This window comes from Petaurus breviceps, unplaced genomic scaffold, assembly GCF_028583685.1.
Source record: "Petaurus breviceps papuanus isolate PSGF00001 unplaced genomic scaffold, PetGlider_PUasm1.0 175, whole genome shotgun sequence".
Lineage (NCBI taxonomy): Eukaryota > Metazoa > Chordata > Mammalia > Diprotodontia > Petauridae > Petaurus > Petaurus breviceps.
Window position 1 is genome coordinate 68,163,438 of NW_027185764.1, and position 19,276 is coordinate 68,182,713.

A 19,276-nucleotide genomic window follows, 5' to 3' on the forward strand; every position below is an offset into this window, starting at 1 on the left:
GACCCCTGTTGAGACAATTCGGAATATAAAGGAGTCTAAGCGCGGTCCTCGTTAAATTATGGGGAAACTCAGTCCAAGCCCCCGAAATTCGGAGCAATGTCAGGAAGTGCCAGCTAATAGTCCCTTGGGAAATAGGTTATAGAATTGGGATGAGCTGCCAAAATATAAAGGGAAGGATAAAAAAAAATGATCAAGTGAAACTGGCTTTGTATATTCGTTCTTTATGTTTCTGTGTAAAGTCTCTGTGTAATTAACAGCCTCTGTGTGTTCAAGGGCAGGAAGAAAGGATGGGCCAGTTTCTGCCTACACCTGGAGATCTGTGCCTAGGTTATCTTAAAGCAAATCTTACCTGGCCTCCATAGCATCTATCTGGAGGCCAAGCAAATACGTGATTTGTGCCGAGGATTTCTGACAATCATCTATGAGCTGTTGGAACCTTCCTATCAGTTTCTCTATCTTTTCTGTTTTTGTGTGGCTGTGTGAATGAGTGTGAATGAGTAATCTAACACCCTGTAAGGTTTAAACTGCAGCTAGACTGCTGGACATTTCTTTGGAATGCTGTCATCTCTTTCCCTCCTCCTCCCTTCCCATGCTACTGAATGCAGGCTGGAGAGGGAGAGAAAGAGAGGCAAATATTGTCTTGTTTATGCTATATGATGGTAAATGCAAGTCAAAGAGTGTAGGAGAAGTATCAGGTCAAAAAGTTTAAGCATGTAGCAAAGAAAGGAACATGGGTAGGAAATGAAGATAGGTATAAGTTATTTGCTATTGAAAAGTGTGAACAGCAGTTTTAAGATTTTTTTTAAAGTTTTGAAAATTTCCTCCTCTTCATTCCACCCTGGTCAAGTGGAGTGAGGAGAAGGCGATAAGAAAGGGAGGGAATCTTCTCCCCTCAGATCAAAGAGGCAGGCAGATGAACATTTAACTATTTCCTGCCTCACCTAAAAGAGGAAAGCTTTGTGTATCAGAATGCAACTGAAAGGCAACTGAATACATTCTGGTGATTTTTGAAGAGTATCACTCCTGATTCAATGCTAAAGATAAACAGTATTTGGCACTGAGGGCAAATTAGGAAAATACATAGATCTGTAATAGAGACACCTCAGAGGTGAAGCTTTGAGCTCTCCAGTACAGAAGGGGACACCAGGGTCCCACTCACTCGACCGGCAGATTCAAAGCTCTCATTTTCCAAGAAGTTTCTAAGGAGTGGACACATGATTGAAATTTATGGCAGCAAAAGTTAGAATATCTAAAAACATTTGAGCAGATTTTGTTGAAGCCTCTCCCACCAGATCAGATTAAGGAAAGAGAGTGCTGAAGAATAATAGGGAATTTGAATCCCCTCCCCCAACTTGAAAGCTACATCGAGGGGCCCTACTGGCAACAGCCTGGGCCCCTGGGTACCCTGAAGCCCACACCTCTAGGAATACAGATGACCCTCTCTAACCCCCGGTCCACAACCAGGCTCTGCAACCGTGGGGAGAGGAGAAAAGCCTCTGCACTTGGTAAGGCTAATTTTTCTATCAATAATTTTTGTATGTGATGATTTGGAAACACAATTAAAGTCATAATGTCATTGTGTTATTATGGTATCTCTAAATTGTAAAATCCTCTTGTACTATAAAAATTGAGTGACCACTGTGAACCAGAAATGGTGTTAGATAAATCAGTTTTCAATCTGAATTTTGTTGAAACTGAAAGATGGAGAAAAAAACAAAAAAAGTTGTGTAAAACCAGCTATGTTACTTTATCAATCCTGTTAACCCTATCTTATAATGTTTATTTCATGTGAATTGGATTTTTTTAATGTTATAAAATCTGATAATTTAAAGTTGTTACATTTGGGATACAAACAGGTAATAATAATACTGCTAATATTTACTATGATAGCTGATTGTTCATTTAACTTTTTGGCTATTCTGGAAATATACAGTGATTTAAAGTTATAGTTTCCACATTACTAATGATGAAATGAATAATTCTCTGCACAGTGAACTGGAAAGGCATTTTGTAGAATTCTTATTAGGCAAATGAGAAACCTGGGGAAAAAGGGGGAAAGAAAAATATAGGGATATGGTTTTCAAGCTTGCTTCATCTATGGATGTATTTATGTTAATCTGAAGGTCTATGGATCACCACATTCACCATGTATGTGAGATTCCAGAATGTAATTATTTATGATATTGTTACTGGTAAACAGTTGTATTAAAAGGAAGTTTCAGTTAAGATTGTTTAAACTTGCAAGATTGTTAACCAAGCTATCTGGTGTTATTGCATTAACCAAGTATTTACAAAAGTATGCTTGTGAAAGGTAATTATTGGTATTTATGTGAAGAAAAGTCCTGCAAAACCTCTTTGTGTAAATTTTGTTAATTATTTGGGAAAGATTTTATGACCAGAGAATTTAGGAATTGTATAGTAGTTAATGATATCAGGATAAACTGTTTTCGAAAAAGGGAAATATTCTTATGAAGAAATATTTTATGAGATCTTTGGTATGAGATAATGGGGAGCAGATTAGCAGACAAGAAAGTTAAGGAGGCTGCCCTGTCCACAGAATCTATGAAGAGGTATGTGTTGAATCCCCAAGTCCCTAAGACAAAAGCAATATTTGTGTTCATAGAAGCTGAAAAGGAAAATTTAATTAAGTTTGGGAAGATTGAAACTGAGCAAGATCATTGGTTATTGCTCAATGGGAGAAAAATGGTTAATTAACAAATAATGAGGGAAATTCTGTCAATTTTTACATCAAGGAGTCCACTGAGGAGTATGAGTAATGTGTGTCCTAGCTTTAAAGAAATATGGATGTATTATATATATATATATATATATATATATGTATGTATGTATGTATATATATATATTTGCTAAACAAATCTGTGAAGTGTCATATATGCAAGGAAGTAAACAAAAGGGTATTAAGAAAGCAGTGTGAGTCTCCTGTCAGAAAAGCTAGGAAAGACAGACCCAGGGATTTGGAGAGTGGTGTTTATGGGTTCCAAAATAATAAAGTAGTTTCAGAAGTTTTATGGGAAAGACTGAGAACAACATGAGAGAGACAAGGAAAATTTTATAACCCAGGATGGGGAAGCAATCTTATTAATCCTGGGAAAGGAAGCAGGGAGAGAGGGACAGCAGGTAGAGAAATTTGCCCTGTAGTGAATTGCTTATAATCAGAATGATTTGATTAAACTGTGGGATATTGTTTTAATGCTAAAATCTAAAATTGTTAATTGATTACTATATGTGGAAAGGAAGAGACTGGATGAAAACTTTATTTTGACTAGTTCTGCTCATTCAGAACAGTCCTCCTACTACTGTATGATATAAAACTGCCAAAGTCCCTAGAAATTATGTCTATTAGGCAAGGTCATTCAGCCTGGGAAGGCGAGCTTGTTTTAGTTATGAAGCTCCTAAACAATAAACTTGACTTACTGAGAAGCAGCAAAGTCTATGTACAAAAGATTAAAAAGGATCTCTAACAATTAGCTTTACTAGGACGAATTAAAAAAAAATTGTGAAAGGAAAGATGAATAATCTGGATAATGGATTTGAGAGATTTTGAAGGATAAATAAATGTTTGATTAGAAATATGGAAGGCAGAAAGATTTGTAACTTGATTTTATAATTAATAGCTCAATCATATTTGAGAAGAAAAGGAAATAAGGATACAAATGCAATACTGAATCATTATCCCATGGACTGAGGTTGGGATTATAAAGTTACTGTAGAAAAGTTCTATCTGTGTATCTGTGTGGAATGGGGTCCCAGTGTATTTCAAAGTGTAATTGAGTATTAATGCAATTGACTGAATTAATTATTGGGATTACATCAGACATACCTTTAGTTGAGAAAAAAGAAATTTTAGTGTGAGCTCAAAATAAGTATAGTTATAAAAAGATAGGGAAGCTTGGGAAGTAGATGCAAATCTATTAGAGCAATAATTTATAATCTTGATGGAAGATTTGATTTTTATGAACAAGAATAAATATAGAAATGAATGTAGGTTATTTGAGGTTCACTTTAGAGATGTTCCTTAACCAATATGAGATTATAATCATATCTTAAACTGATTGTTGGAGCTTGTTATTTAAGATTTGATGGGACTGTTAACTGACTATTCCTTTAAGTGTAACTACAGGTATGGATATTAAGAAAGGCTATCCAAGCTATCTGAGCCACTATTCATGATGCCAGACCCTATGAGGTACAGGTATGGAAGGCTTGTAAAGTATGGGTATGGAAGGTCGGAAGAACAACTGTTCCACATGAGCTGAGGTAGTATTCTCCTGACTCGACCCTCACAGTGATGACACCTGGCAGACTCTGAGCTTGGTTCAATGCAGATTGCAGCTTGGTATACATTTTGCCTGGAACTGACATTCTGAAGTTGGGGAAATATGGCCCCCTGATTACAGTTTTGTCGCTATTCTTAGTGGCAAGTTTGAATAATCAAAAGTTTTGAAAATACAACAACAAATCTATTAAATACTCGATTCTGGAACATCTTAAGTTACTATAAGATTAAGCAATTAGGCTCAGGATTTAGGATAAATATTCCTGTATAAGTTAGGGTCCTTTAGTTCTTTGTAATAATGTGAGGACAAGTAGGGCAAGGGTTTGTGGGAATATTATTCTGTTATTTAGTTAGCATCACACTTATCTCAACTTTCTCATAATTAGTTAATATTAAAAGGAGAAAAGTTTCTGGACTACTTAGTAAATATTTTAATTGTTGTAATTGTTAGTAAAATGTAAATCTCAGTACAATCTCATCCTCCTAGTGGAGGAATTAATAATGGATTAATGCAAAAATATAAGAAACTAGTTTTAATGTGTGATCATGACAATTGACCAAGACTCCAATTTTAATTTTGTAAGAATGATAAGGTAATAAATGATGGGTAATTTAAATTGGTTCCAAGGTTCCTTTTGTAGGTAAATGAATGAAAGAAGGCAAAAGATAAAGAGCCTAGAATGCGATGCTGAGGATGGATGGATGGATGGATGGAAAACAACCAGAGGATTCACATCAGATGGTATAACCCTTGCCAGACAAGTGTGAAAAGAGACTTTTGGACTTTGGAAAGGACAATTGTTTGTTATTGTTTTCTTTTAAATCTCTGTATCTGCACTTATAAAGGGGACTGCCCCCCTTGTATGTTGTCAGTGCAATGATGGGAATTAGAATTAAGAAAAGTGGGGAAAGTTCAAAGGTATAAAAGAAGAGGGGGGAATTGTGAGGGATGACTTGCAGTAAAGTTTCCCCATTCTGAACATCCTATATACGTTCTTATTACTTACTTATATTTTGTAACTAAGTTCAATATGGCTTCCACATATATATATATATATATATATATATATATATATATGTGTGTGTGTGTGTGTTTGTGTGTATATATATATGTAAGCCATTGTGTATTTCAAGATAATGTAATAGCTATTGAGTATTAATACAATTGATTGGATTAACTATTGAGGCTAAATTAGAAGTGCTTTTAGTTTGGGGAAAGGAATGGTAGTTGAGAGGTAGCAAAGGGTTAAGTTTCTATAGAACTGCAAGAATTGCTGAAGCAAGACTATTGATAAAAAGTATCATACAGTAGCCTTGGGAAGAAGTTTGAGTTCCCAGAGAACTCTTAGATAATACTAAAAATGAAGTAATGTTGGCAGCAGCAGGTGGATTTGACAAATCAGAAAGTAGACAGTGGCCTTGGGACACTCAGGCCCAGATAAGGACACATCTAGGTTGGACTGAAGGAGGTTCAGTATTCTGAGGTTGTTACTGCACTTGCGTAGTGAACCTCATGTATTATGTATGTTATCTAACAAAATTAGAGCCTCATTAGTAATAATTAGGTTAATGTTTGGGAGGGGCGGATAACCCTTGCTTATTTAACCCAGTTTCTGCTTCTGTACCTCAGCCTCCTCTCTCTCGGTGCTGTCCTAGAAACTGGACCACCTGCTTCTCTCGAGATTCTAATAAAACTACCTTCACTTTAAGAGGTCTCTGAGTAGTCAATTTGGGTCAGGATCTCCACACCCCACACACCAGGATCACATAAGTGTCTGAGGCCAGATTTGAACTTAGAAAGATAAGGCCCCCCTGACTCCAGACCCAGCACTCTATCCCCTGTGCCACCTAATTGCCTGCAATAACAGCTCCATTCCAATACTAATGGTATGGAAACTTTAATCTTCTCTAATTTTTCTGAACAGGACAAAGTTGACCCTCCTTAGGCAGCCTATTAGCCCCCTTCTCTGGGGGGGTTCATCTTATTGATGCCAAACTGAGCATGCCCTACTCCAGCTGAGAGTCCCCAAACTTCAGCATCCTCCAGTAGCAGGGATTACAGAGGTATACCACCACACCTAGTTTATAATTTTTCCTTAAATATTTTCACTATGATATTAATCTGTTACTGGTATTCAGCTAAAAAAATTTTTTTTTTGCTGGTTCTCTCAATTTCCCTTATTTTACTTTTCAATCTCTATGACTTTTCTCTCTATTCAGTTTGAATTTGGGTCAATTAGAGTGATCAGTATGAAGGAAAAAAATAAGTGAAAAAAGGGAATGATGTAAAATACAACTAACTTGAAAACTAACCAAGACTGAATATATGCAAATGCACTGCTGCTCTCTTATTTCATAGGCTTAATGACATTTAGAAAAACTTAAGGATTTATTCAGTAATTTTACCTTGTTCACTGCTTTCTAGTTCACATTGGTCTTGGCTGATATACATCCTCTCTGTGGGGTAGTATCTTGTCATAGTTTCATTCTTATATTTGTTAGGGAGAGCTGAAAAAGAAAGGGATAAGCTTTACTAATGACAAAAGCATTATTTCCTTGCTACAATTTTTAGTGATTCTTCTCCTTCCATACCCGCCCCCCTCAGAAGTCAGGATTTATATTAATGTGAAGTCACATTGCTTTCATTAAAAAAGAGTTTGCCTTTAAAAATTTTTTACTTTGGTGGCACTGTGGTCTTCATAAGATTCACAATCATTACTATTGGTAGGATTAAAACATGGCAAATATGAATTACCAAAATGTTGATCACTTAACCTTTATGAACAAAACAAAAAGATATCTACCTCCCAGTAACATAGACAATATTCTGGAAGGCATATTGTAAAGAGTATTGGAAACAGTATTAGATTTGCAGTCAGAAGACCTGAGTTCTAAATATGGCTCTTTCATTTCCTACCTGTATGACCACAGGCAAATCATTTAACCTTTCTGAGTCTTGGTTTCCTTCTTTGTAAAATGAGTCTTGAACTAGATGACCTCTAAGTTTCCTGTCAGCTCTAAATCTATGATCCTAGGATTTATTAAAAGAGAAGGAAAAGGCATCTAGCAAAGTATTCCTTGCCCTGACTCTGGTTTGGTTCCCTTGTTTCTTCTTGGCTTTTTGTCTGTTCACCTTGTTTGTTAGATTTGTTTCCTGAGGGCTCAGAACCCTCCACCTGTAGATGCCTGATTGCTTAAGCTGGATACCATTCCCTTTCTACAACTGTGATGTCTCACCCCTGGACCTGGCATCGACCACATTCTGGATGATGGCTGAAGAACTGACCTCTTGAATGGGACCCCTTGGGACAGAGATAGCTCTACATCCAATTTCAGCAGGAAGTAGCCATAGAAGAAGAGACTTTCACCTCTTACCCCAAGATTTTGGATTCCATTCATTTGAGGGGGAATGATGGGGTACTTGTGCTCAAGCCCCACCCTAAGATATTGTTTTCTGTTTTTACTGTATGTTATCCCTGTTATATTGCTGTAAAGTTCTGTTGAAACCAGTTACCCCTAAACTCCCTTTGACTTATGACATGAAAGAACTTGGAGCCAAATATAATGGTAATGGTAATCTGAAGATCTTCCCTGCTCCTTAATAGGTGTAAGGTAATTTGAAGACCTTCCCTGCCCTTAATAGGTCAAATGTAATCAAGTGGAGTCCATGGTGGGAAGTGTTTGCTGAAAGGGTAGAATAGAAAGGATGGAGCAGGGGAGACCACTGGCAGAGCTGGGAGCAAGCATTGTGGAGGCAGAGTAGCTAGCATGAGTGGGACAGGGGCATTTTTGCTTAAGGGAACCTGTTTTGTTTTGAAGGCCTGATGGAGGGAAGACTTGGGGATGTCACTGCTTGCTGCATTGGTTATATGTACCAACTTCTTGGTTGCTAGGATGGATTTGGCTTTCTGGTGTTTGGATAAATGTTTTGGTTTTTGTCTTCCACGTGGAGAGTATGTTATATTTTGTGATTCAGAACTACACCAGCATATTCATAGTTGCCATGGATGCTGTGAATATCGCACTGGCATTATAAACCTGAATGTGAGGGTGGAACATGGTAGAGAACATTTGAGTGAAGATCAAAGGAGAGAAAAACAGAAGTGATAGTGTCATGGGATAATACTATAGACCACTTGCACAGAAGGAGGAATTAGATGAGGAGTTCAGAAAACAGCACAAACCCACAAATCTAGTCTAGTACTAAGGCATAATATATCAATGATAAGAAACTACAACTATCTAGGTATCTACTGGAGCACTCTCTCTCTTTCTCTCTCTCTCTCTGACAAAAGCAGAGTAGCTTTTATCTTAATTATAATTTCATTCTTAGGGTGCAGAAGGCTTCAAGAGGAATTGTTATTCTAGACATAATTCTGACCAACAAAGAGGAAATGGTTGGTGTAGTAAATGACAAAAGTGTGAGAACAGTTGTATAGAGAAGAAAGCATAGTCTGATGTACACCAAAGATTTCTAGGAAAGTAAATTTTAAAGGGCTCATACAAATGATAATTTGGATCCCATGGCCTGGATGGGATGATAATAATAGATGAAGGTTCTTGTTTTGTTTCTATTTTCTCTATCATGAATGATACTTAGCCTGGAAGGCACCAAGATCAGACAGGTATGAAGAACCAATATTTGAACCCAAGCCCTCTGACTACAGATACAAAAATCTTTCTACAATAGCAATAGTTTTCGGTAGCCAAAATATTGATCATTGGTAACCAATCTTTTGGTGCTAAGTCTCCCTAAGCTATACTAGGCTGCTCTCAGAAGACAGGCAGGATTTGAAAAAGCAAGCCATTTCATTGGGAAGATCCTCAATTTTCTTCATGTCAGAAGCACAGGAATAGGGATTTATAGGAAAGGAGAGATTTTACAGTACTAGCATACTGAATATACATACTTGGGGATTTAACTTTTTTTCTTGTTTTAGTCTTTTTTTGGTACTCTTTATAAGCCTCTGACAACAGGTTTTGTAAAGCAATCATAATGAGTATATATATTTTATTTGTTTTATTAATATTCCTTGAGATAATGTCTTTAATGTTTATATTATAAAATAACATTTAACTCTTTTCTGTTATTTATAATATCCTATTTAGCCTTTTATTTTGTCAGTGCCATGACCAAAATGCTAACAAATGTTAATGTTTAAAACCCACTGGGTTTGCTTCCAGGTTATTCTGTATTATATCCCTGATAGGCTGATAGGGTTCTATAGGATGCAATAAACCACCTCTGGAAAAATAAAGGGGACATAAATCTTCCTTCTGTAGTATTTTCAGATTTCCTGCTTCAAATAGGTTAATTTTTTTCCTCTGTCAATTTTATAGTAGAATAGAAAACTAGTATAGACAGTCAAAAATGCTATTCCAGAAGAATACTTACAGGAAAATCAGATACAGTGATTCCTAGATAGTAAAATCCATGTGTAGATTTTTTTTTTAATAAGAAGCTGATTTTGAATATGCAAACTACTCCAGATTCTCCCTACCCAAGCCCTCCTCCCCTCCTTTACACACACACACACACACACACACACACACACACACACACACACACTCCCTTGCTTGGCCATAATCAAGCCTAAAATACACATTTTAACAATAGGTAAGAGAATCTTTAAAGTAGTATGTTCAGGAAGGTAACAGAGGGAAGGTTTCTGAAGCTTTGTGTCATTATAAGATATGTTAAGTATGCATATTTTTGAATGTGATAAAATCAAAGCACAGCCAACTTCTAGTAAATCAATATATTTAGACTTAATGAAGTGAGGAACAGATAATGCAAACTGATAGGATGATTCCAAATCATTTATATATGTCATGGGAATGCCATATATATATAGATTGACCTCATCTATATCTAATTCAGCCCAGCTATCAGTGACTAGGGACTTAACCTAAAGCCCACTCTAAAGATAAGCAATTCTAGATCACTCCAATAATTAAAACAGAGGTTCATAATCTGGGGTTCATAGACCCCTCCCAGTCCATGGATAGATTTGGGGGCTCCATTAATTTGAATGGGAAAAAATTACATTTTTATTTGACTAATATCTAACTCAAATCGAACATTTCTTTCAATTGTGTAAAAGTGTTTTTCTGGGAAGGTAAGCATATGATTCTCCAGACTGCCAAAGTGGTGCAATGGCATAAAAAAGGTTAAAAACCCCTGCATATGTGTATTCACAGAATTGAATATATATTCTTTTATGATGGATGACTGTGAAACTATTGAATTTGCTAAAATAATGTTTAAAAAAGTTCTAAGTTAGACTTTTAAATGATAAATTATACCAAAAACTGACCAGTTATCCACAGAAGTGATAATTAAAAGATAGTGAGAAATAACTTATAGAAATATGTACTTCTAATATTTGGATATGAGTTCTATAGGAGACTTGATAAAATATGTGGGTTCAAAGAAAAATTTTAACATCAAATTGTTAATAGTTTTGCAATAAATATTAAAAAATTAATTCTCACCTCTTTCAAAGAGCTTTTCATTTCCAACCACATGACTGATTGTTTCTGGAGTTAATTTTAGGGACTTCTCAAATTCTGAGGATGTTTGTATATCTGTTCTTTTGTGGAGGCTAGCAGGCTTCAATAATTCACATTTAATTGGCAAAATCAAGTGCTAAAAAATTATAATGGTTAATTCTTGGAGATAACTATATAATTTATGAGTTTAAATATTTACTAATAACATTTTTGATTATTTTTCAACATTTGAGAATTAAAAAAAAAATACAACAGCATTTGTAAAAATAAACATTCCCTCCAAGGTATGCATATGTCAGGTCAGGCAGGACTAAAAATACTTTCAGAAACATACTTTATGTCACATAGTTAACCTTTAGCCTATTCTTTTGAAGCTTCCTCTAGCTTCTGTCTATATCACCAGGGTCAATTCACTTGAGCAGCTCAGTATTGGGAAAGGGAGGAAGGAGGGCTTTTTAAATGGAGTTGGCACATCTGAGAAACTAAGATCTGGTTTCCATTCTATGGAATGGGTTCTATTCCCACTCCTAGGGGAACAGCCCCCTCAGAAGACTCAAAACTTGAAGATGCTAGAAAAGGCACTAAATAAATGAATGATTTTTTTATGCTGGAAATTTTCAGCTAGATGTATACAACTAAGTCTTAAGTTCAACCCGACTATGTTGAAATTGAACAAGCCATAAATGAGCTCCCTAAGGAAAAAATCCCCAACATCAAATGGATTTACAAGTGAATTCTACCAAACATTTAAGTGACAATTAACTCCAATACTATTTGAACTATTTGAAAAAAATAGGCAAAGAAGGAATCCTACCAAATTCCTTCTGACACAAATATGATTTTGATCCCTAAACCTGGGCAAACAAAAATAGAAAAGGAAACTAAAGGCCAATTCCCCTAATAAACATTGATGCAAAAATTTTGAATGAAATACTAGCAAGGAGATTCAGGCAGCTAGTTGGTATAGTGGAAAGAATACTGGGCCTGAAATCAGAGGACCAGAATTCAAATTTAGACTTACATACTTACTAGCTGTATGACCCTGGGCAAGTGACAACCCTGTTTGCCTCAGTTCCTCATCTGTAAAATGAGTTAAAGAAGGAAATGGCAAGCCCTCCAGTATCTTTGCCAAGAAAACCCCAAATGGGTTTCACAGAGAGTCAGAGATAGGACTGAAAACAACTCAACAACAACAGCAGCAAGGAGATTACACTAATATATCACAAAGATCATACACTATGACCAGGTAGGATTTATACCAGGAATGCAGGGGTTGGTTCAGTGTTAGGAAAACTATAAATGTAATTGAACAAACCATTGTTCATATGGCTTCCATTACATGAATAAATCTCTAACCTTCACATATTGTCCTTATCTTATACCTTCCAATTTTCTCCATGGTATTTCCACTAGACAATAACAACTGACACTTAAAGAGCATCATAAGAAGTCTAAAGTACTTTTCAAACAATATTTCAGTTGTTCCTCTTCAAAGTTATGGGGGTAATTTTTTTTAAATTAGCCTTGGGATTTTACTAGTATAGAGAGTTCCCAGTAATGGAACTCCTTCTACCAACATAGAACATCCCCCTGCTCCGCAATATAAGTCTTAGTTTCCAGGGGTACTGAGAGGTTAAGTAACCTGTTTAGGGTCACACAGCACATCGCTGTCAAACAGGACATCAAAGCCTTTTTGGGTCTGAGGCTGACTTTCTAGCCACTACACCATGCTGCCTCTTGTGAGGAAGATGCTACAAGATTCTGCAAACGAGGAAACTGGGGTTTTGGAATTTTAACGGACTTGCCCAAAGTCACACGCCCAGTAAAAAGTGGAGATGGGATGTGAATACAGTTCTTGAATCTAGTTCTAGGGCTTTCTTCACTTATGCCATGTTGCTTCTTACTTAAAACCTCAAACATATGAAATTGGTCAAGATTAGGGACATTACTGAATCCCCAGAATCATTCCTTCAGAATTTCTTTGTCATTATCAATGGCATAACTCTCCCACATCCAATCCATTGCCAACTATTTTTTAGTTTCACAATTATATATAACATGCTGCAGATACTAAAGTTTATAGAAATTTGTTCTACCACTTTTATAAGAACATTATTAAATAAGTTATTAAAACATAATTAAGACCAAACAAAAAAAACCCCAACAACCTCTTTTTCATCTTCAAACAGCTCTTTAATCATATGGAATTCTTCTTTCTCATAGACTTCCAAATAGCTCTGAAATGGGGAATATTCCCTGAAAAGAAAAAGGTAAAAATTTTTATCCTTCAACATTTTGAATGGAAATATTACGACAATTCTGTTTTTTTATTATTAACCTTGAGTTGCTCTGTCTTATTTTTATGTGTATATGTGTGTGTTTGTACAGACACACATATATATACACACACATACATATGTATATGTGTGTAAGTATAACTATATCTGGTTCATTGCCCATGTGAGGAACTCTTATGTCTCCAAACTAGTCCTGTGGGGTCCATGATAGGAAAGCTTTACTTGTCTTCAAATTTGCTTATGTGGAACATCATATTACTTGACAATATACAGTTGCTATATAATCTGAGGAAATCCAGATCTTTTAAAGGGCCATGCCCAAATTGTCTTCTCAACTAGAACTTTATAATACCAGATCTCTTAATATTTATGCACATTTCTTAAATTTAAGCAAAATAGGAGGAAATAAAGTAAAAATTGAGTTTTGAATAATAATTTTCATCTTATTCATATGTAGGCTTTCTATTATTTCATATTTCTATTTCTATTTCTATTAAGAGTTGCATAAATTATTATTAACATTTTGAGGGGAGAACAAAATACTGAGCACTATTGTGAGGATTTAGTGAGGATTCTAAATTTTTTATGTTTGTTTTTTAATTTCTGGAGGGATATCTTGTGGATACTCTGATGTGGATTGGAAGTATTTCTTTAACTGCAGTCTTCCCAGAATGCCACCTAGTCAAAACTTTTTATAGAAAATCTATTCTCTAACAATATTATAGTGATACAGATGCAAAACTGAGCTGAAAAGATGTTTATAGATGCCTCACAAAAACCTGTGACTTGGGTACTAAATTTTTTTTCATAAGGAGTATTTTTGATTCTCAAAATATAAATATAGACTATTATTAAGGGATTGTATTCAGTCACACAGAAGCATCAACATCTGTAACGAAATAATTATTTCACATTATGGAGAATTTAAAATTAAATATGGCATTATTTTTACCAAATAAACCACAAATTTACAATGGGATAAACTTCTTAGAGAGCCTACATATTTTACATATTATGAATATTTTTGAATGAGTCTAAGGACCTTTGAGTATTGCTCTAGTATCGTCATGTCCTTTGTATGAGATTTACTTACAGCCTTCTAGGAGCCTTAATTGACATTAAGGTAATGTCAATTACCTTAATCCCAAGTGTGGTATCTGGGTTTATCCAGGAACTATTTCAACTAAAAGTAAATGGAGAATGGAGGTACCTTTCTTTCACCTCAATTTTAGTTGAATCTTTGCACTGATTTTGTACACTGGAAAGGCTGTGGAGACATTGAATTGCTGTCAAACAAACCCATAATAATTAAATTTGACTTGATGGCAAACAGATGTTGAAACTGAGAACATGGAAAGAACAATTCCCCCTCTTGCATATATTCACAATACCAGTAACCAGTGATTAAGTACCTGAAATGATCAGCTTCTATGAAGATCTGTTGTTTTTTGAAATCTAAACAAGGATCTTTTAATAAAAACACTTTTAGTCTACTCAAAAGGGTATACAAAGTAGGTAGTTGCTTTTTATACTCCATCAAACTATCTATAAAAATTATTTCATCATTAATATATAAATCTGGAAAGAAATAAGAAGCAAAATAAGAAATCAGAAAGGAATAAAAATTAGTTACTATAAACATCAATACAAGCATACTTTAAAATTTTTAAACATTTTTGTACTTCAAGGTACTATTTAGTTCACTGAAGAACAATTTCCTTGATGGAAGTATCTCTGTTACTCTCTTGAATTCCTTAAAATATGATTATTGCCACACAATCCTAGGTAATGTTGTGAAATGAACTTTTTTTTCCAGCCTGCTTTCCACAATCTTATATTCTTTCAGGAGTTTCTATCTTCCTAAATCCTCACTCAGGTACTTATTTTCATTCTCTCAGACATCTTCCCTTATGAAAAACTACTAGCATGAAAGGATGGAAACCAACTCATCATACTAATGACTGAAAAGCACTAACATATTACCATTTCCAAGAACATCTGCATTTCAACAGGGGACCAGAATCTGCAGCAAAACAGTAAATCTCTAGTTGCATTATTTTAGGCATAAGGAAGTAGATAAAGTAGTTATTTGGGAATAGTCAGAGAACATTTTTGCCCACCTGAAATCCCCTAGCACATATGGCTTATCTCTCTGTATATCATCAATATCATTATTGCTACCACTTATAAGGTGCTTTACATATTGTAAACATAAGACACTTTATTTACATACATATTTCATTTGATCCTCATAAGACTGGCACTGATTATATTTCTCTAAATAGTTTGCTTTTGCAGAGCCTCTATCAAAATAAGAACCATGGAGATTATGTATGCTAAGTTAATAGCCAATTTAAAAAGACTACTTATTTAATAAAGTATTTCTAAATATTAAATTCTGCTAACATTTAGCACACAGAACACTGGGGTGGTGGTGGTGGGGGAGAGAACATTGGTTAGCTCCTCTTTTGTGTCAGTCTGAGCTGCTTCCACTTCTTTATCTTATCTTTAGACAGATAATACATATTTTAATAGGGGAATGATTGCTATGGAAATTACCAGAGAAATATAAGTATATCCACTCACTAAACAGATAAGTTAGAATTTATTGTTTTTATTCTAAAACAAAAGGAGTCTGTTAGATTCCTTTCAAAATTGTATCTGTTTATATGTGTGTGTATGTGTTTGCAGAGAAATTCAAAGCTTAAGTGGTAAGTAAACAGCAATTTAAGATCAATCAAAGGCAAAATCAGCTCTGAAGTAAAAAATAAAGTAAAAGGGAAAAATATCTTTGGTTTACAAAAAGCCTACAAGTCAAGATATACCTGACATAGTATACTGAGTGCAGGACTTGGTATCAGGATGACTTAGGTTTGAATTCTGTCTCTGACACTTCAAATAGCTAGAAGAAAAAAGTCTCTCTCAGTTTCAGCTTTCTTCTGTGTAAAATGGGGATGATACTTGTACCTTACAGGATTGTTACAAGGCTCAAATGACAATGGATGCAAAGTGTTTTATATTCTTTAAAGCTTCTATTGTTTTTGTCTAGGGATACCAGGGCCCTATAATGCAAGGGTACAGGGGCATAGGTCTGCCTCAAAAAAATTCTACCACTCATGTCTTCTTTTAGTCCAAGTAGTGAGTTTATTATGACACCAGCAGTTGGGGTGGGTGAAATTCCTAGTGAGTATGCCAAATTTAATGGGGGCAAGACTGCCACTTTTATACAGAAAAACTGTGGGTAGGTCTGGATGTGATCTAGGAGTGGCAAGTAGCTTGGGGTGGTCCGGAGGCAACAGAGAAGGAAGGGTTGGACAGGGCCAGAGGTAACAGAGAATGAAGGGCTGGGTCAGGGCCACAATGAAAGGACAGCTGAAAAGATTATACTGATGCCTCAGGTGAATACCAAGGATTTGGGTTCAGGGGCTAGGTTCCTAAAATTTGTGGGAAAGTTCAGGGGCTGAGGGTCTTTTTTTTGGAGGGGGTCCAGATCCCATACCCTGTCACTGTAAATCCATATTTATTAAACACTTAACATATTTTTAATCTACTGAATAAAAAAAATCATTCGCAGAAGAACAAATCAATCAATCAGTAAGTGCTGTTTTTATGCATAGTAAGACTTACAAATTCTTTACCTTGATTAGTTTTTTGAAGTGTTGGCCATCCTTCAGAACAAGGAACAAGGGGGAAGACTTCCTTATCGTCATTCTGGTCATTCTGAGCAAATAAACAGCTCTTCTCTATGTCAGTTTGAGAAGATGGATTTGAACTTGGAACAATTTCTTCAAACTCATTATTATGAGACACAATGTATGAAATGCTCTTCCTAAAAGAAAGATGTTTAGTTATGTAAGCATGCTTTGCCTTAATATGCTCCATTAAATGTATGCTTATAACTTGATAAAGAAATTTAACTATATAATACCATTACTGTCATTACCTCAAATGATCAAATATTAAAGATAGGAAATGGAATTAAAAGGGCAAATACAGACATCATGTGACATAGGGAATAAAATATTGGTTTCAGGAAGACTTTTGTTCAAATCATGTCTTGGACACTTACTATCTGAGTAGCACTATGCAAGTTAATTTATGCCTCTCACCCTTGGTTTCCTTAACTGTACAATGGGGCAATCATACCTGTTGAACTCATCAAATATGGTTATTGTAAGAATCAAATGAAATAATGTAAAATTCTTTGCAAACTTTAAAACATTGTGTAGTGTTTTAAATTATTTAATTTAATTATTATTGTTTAATTAGAAGACTTGAAACTTCTCTTTAATTCTAATTCATGGAAGAATCCTAGGATATATAATTTTTTTTAAAGTTATTGATATCTTCACCTAAAATAAGAAGGGAAGTAGTTGGATGGGGAGAAAATCTTTTTATCAAATTTCTCTAGTAAAGATTTGGTATCTGAGTTATATAAAAGTTGTATGTGTTTATGTGTGTGTGTGTGCATGCATGCGTGTGTGTGTGTGTGTGTGTGTAAACAAAAATAAGTGGTCAAAGGACATTAACAATCATTTCATTGCTTTTATTACTATATCAAGCCATATGTATTTAAACAAAGACATAGCTTGTCTTCAAAGTTCATACAAAAAAGACAAAAAAACCCCCAATAAAACTGATAGTGTGATTTTCTGTATATGAAATTGTTGAGGTGAAAGTTCCATTATTAGCCAGTTTAGTATGTTTTCTACTAAATCTCTTTTTCCTTTTTAGAAGTATAGCATATTAAGTAAAGCACTGAACTTAGAATGAGCAGTACTAGTTTTAAATCCCATTTGGAGAAAGAATGCTCCAAATCACTAATAATAAAAGAAATGCAAATTGAAACAATCCTGAGTTTTCACCTTACCCCCTGAAAACTGGCAAAAATAACAAAAGATGAGCTAATCAATGTTGGAAGAGTTGAGGAAAGATAGACACACTAGTGCATTGTTGGTGGAGGTGTGAATCAGTACAGTCATTTTGGAAAGCAATTTTGAATTATGCAAATAAATTAAATAAATTGTCCATACCCTTTGACTCAGAGGTTCCATTACTAGGTTTATACCTGAGGAGGCCACTGAGAAGAAGAAAGTCCCTATATACATTAAAATATTGATAGCAGCACTTTTTATCACAGCAAAGAATTGGAAATAAAGTATATATCCATCACTGGGGAATGGTTAAACAAACTGTGGGATATGAATGTAATGGAATATTATGTTGTAAGAAGTGATGAATATGATAGATACAGAGAAGTACTGAAACATCTACAAGAGCTGATGAAGAATGAGGAAAGCAGAGCCAAGAAAACAATATATACCATGACTACAACAATGTAAATGGAAATAACTCCCTCAAAAATCAAAAGTGAATATTGCAAAATTACAAAGAACAAGTGTATCTTGAAAGAAAAGATATGAATTTTTCACTCTCTTTTTTAGTTGTTTTAATCTTCTTGTACAGAATGAATAATATGATAATGCTTTACATGATTGCACATGTATAACCTATATTGGATTGCTTACCATCTCAGGGAAGGGGGAGGGCAGGGAGAGAAGAAGGGATAGAATTTGGAATCCAAAACTTTAAAAGAAAAAATTTTTTAAATTGTTTCAATATGTAACTGGGGAAAAAGAAAATATTTTTAAAAAGAATGAAGAGATATGAGAAGACATCTTCACCCCACCCCTTTCCAGAGGTGGGAGGTCCACAAGTATTGTACATTGCACATTCATTTCCCAAATATATATCTGTTCCCCACCTCTCTTGACCAGGAATTAATTCCTCAAACAAAAGTTTTTTAGGAAGAAAAAGAAAAAAAATCAAAGAGTATAGTCTGATAGTACATTCAATTAGAATATATAATTTAAATGATACTTAATTATCATCTAAAAAAAGGATGAAAACAAAGAGCAGTTTCATCAAGAAGAGGTCATAACAAGATACTAGGAGAACAGCAAAGTGAGAGGTAACCCAGGGTACAGTTCCCCTCCATTATGTCAAATAAATGATAAATATCTCAAAATGAAGTAAATACAACAATAACTTTGTTTTGAGGAAAAATGAAAAGAACCTATCACTAGAAAATTATACAAAGAATAACAGATCAGCTCACAAAACCATTGCTCCAGGCACCTCCATATATGGTTTCCCCTTCAATGTTTGC

General features: G+C 34.9%; 1 protein-coding gene across 1 annotated transcript in view; it reads right to left on the reverse strand.

Annotated features, from left to right (window-relative positions):
• The window catches only part of SHOC1 (shortage in chiasmata 1), a 142,630-nt gene that overhangs the window by 99,971 nt on the left and 23,383 nt on the right, over positions 1-19,276 (reverse strand). The window contains exons 5-9 of the mRNA XM_069085313.1: positions 16,746-16,936; positions 14,520-14,685; positions 12,979-13,066; positions 10,793-10,946; positions 6,704-6,805 (exon numbers count right to left, since the gene is read on the reverse strand). Of these exons, the coding sequence (XP_068941414.1) occupies positions 6,704-6,805; positions 10,793-10,946; positions 12,979-13,066; positions 14,520-14,685; positions 16,746-16,936 (701 nt within the window). The remainder of the gene's footprint in view (positions 1-6,703; positions 6,806-10,792; positions 10,947-12,978; positions 13,067-14,519; positions 14,686-16,745; positions 16,937-19,276) is intronic.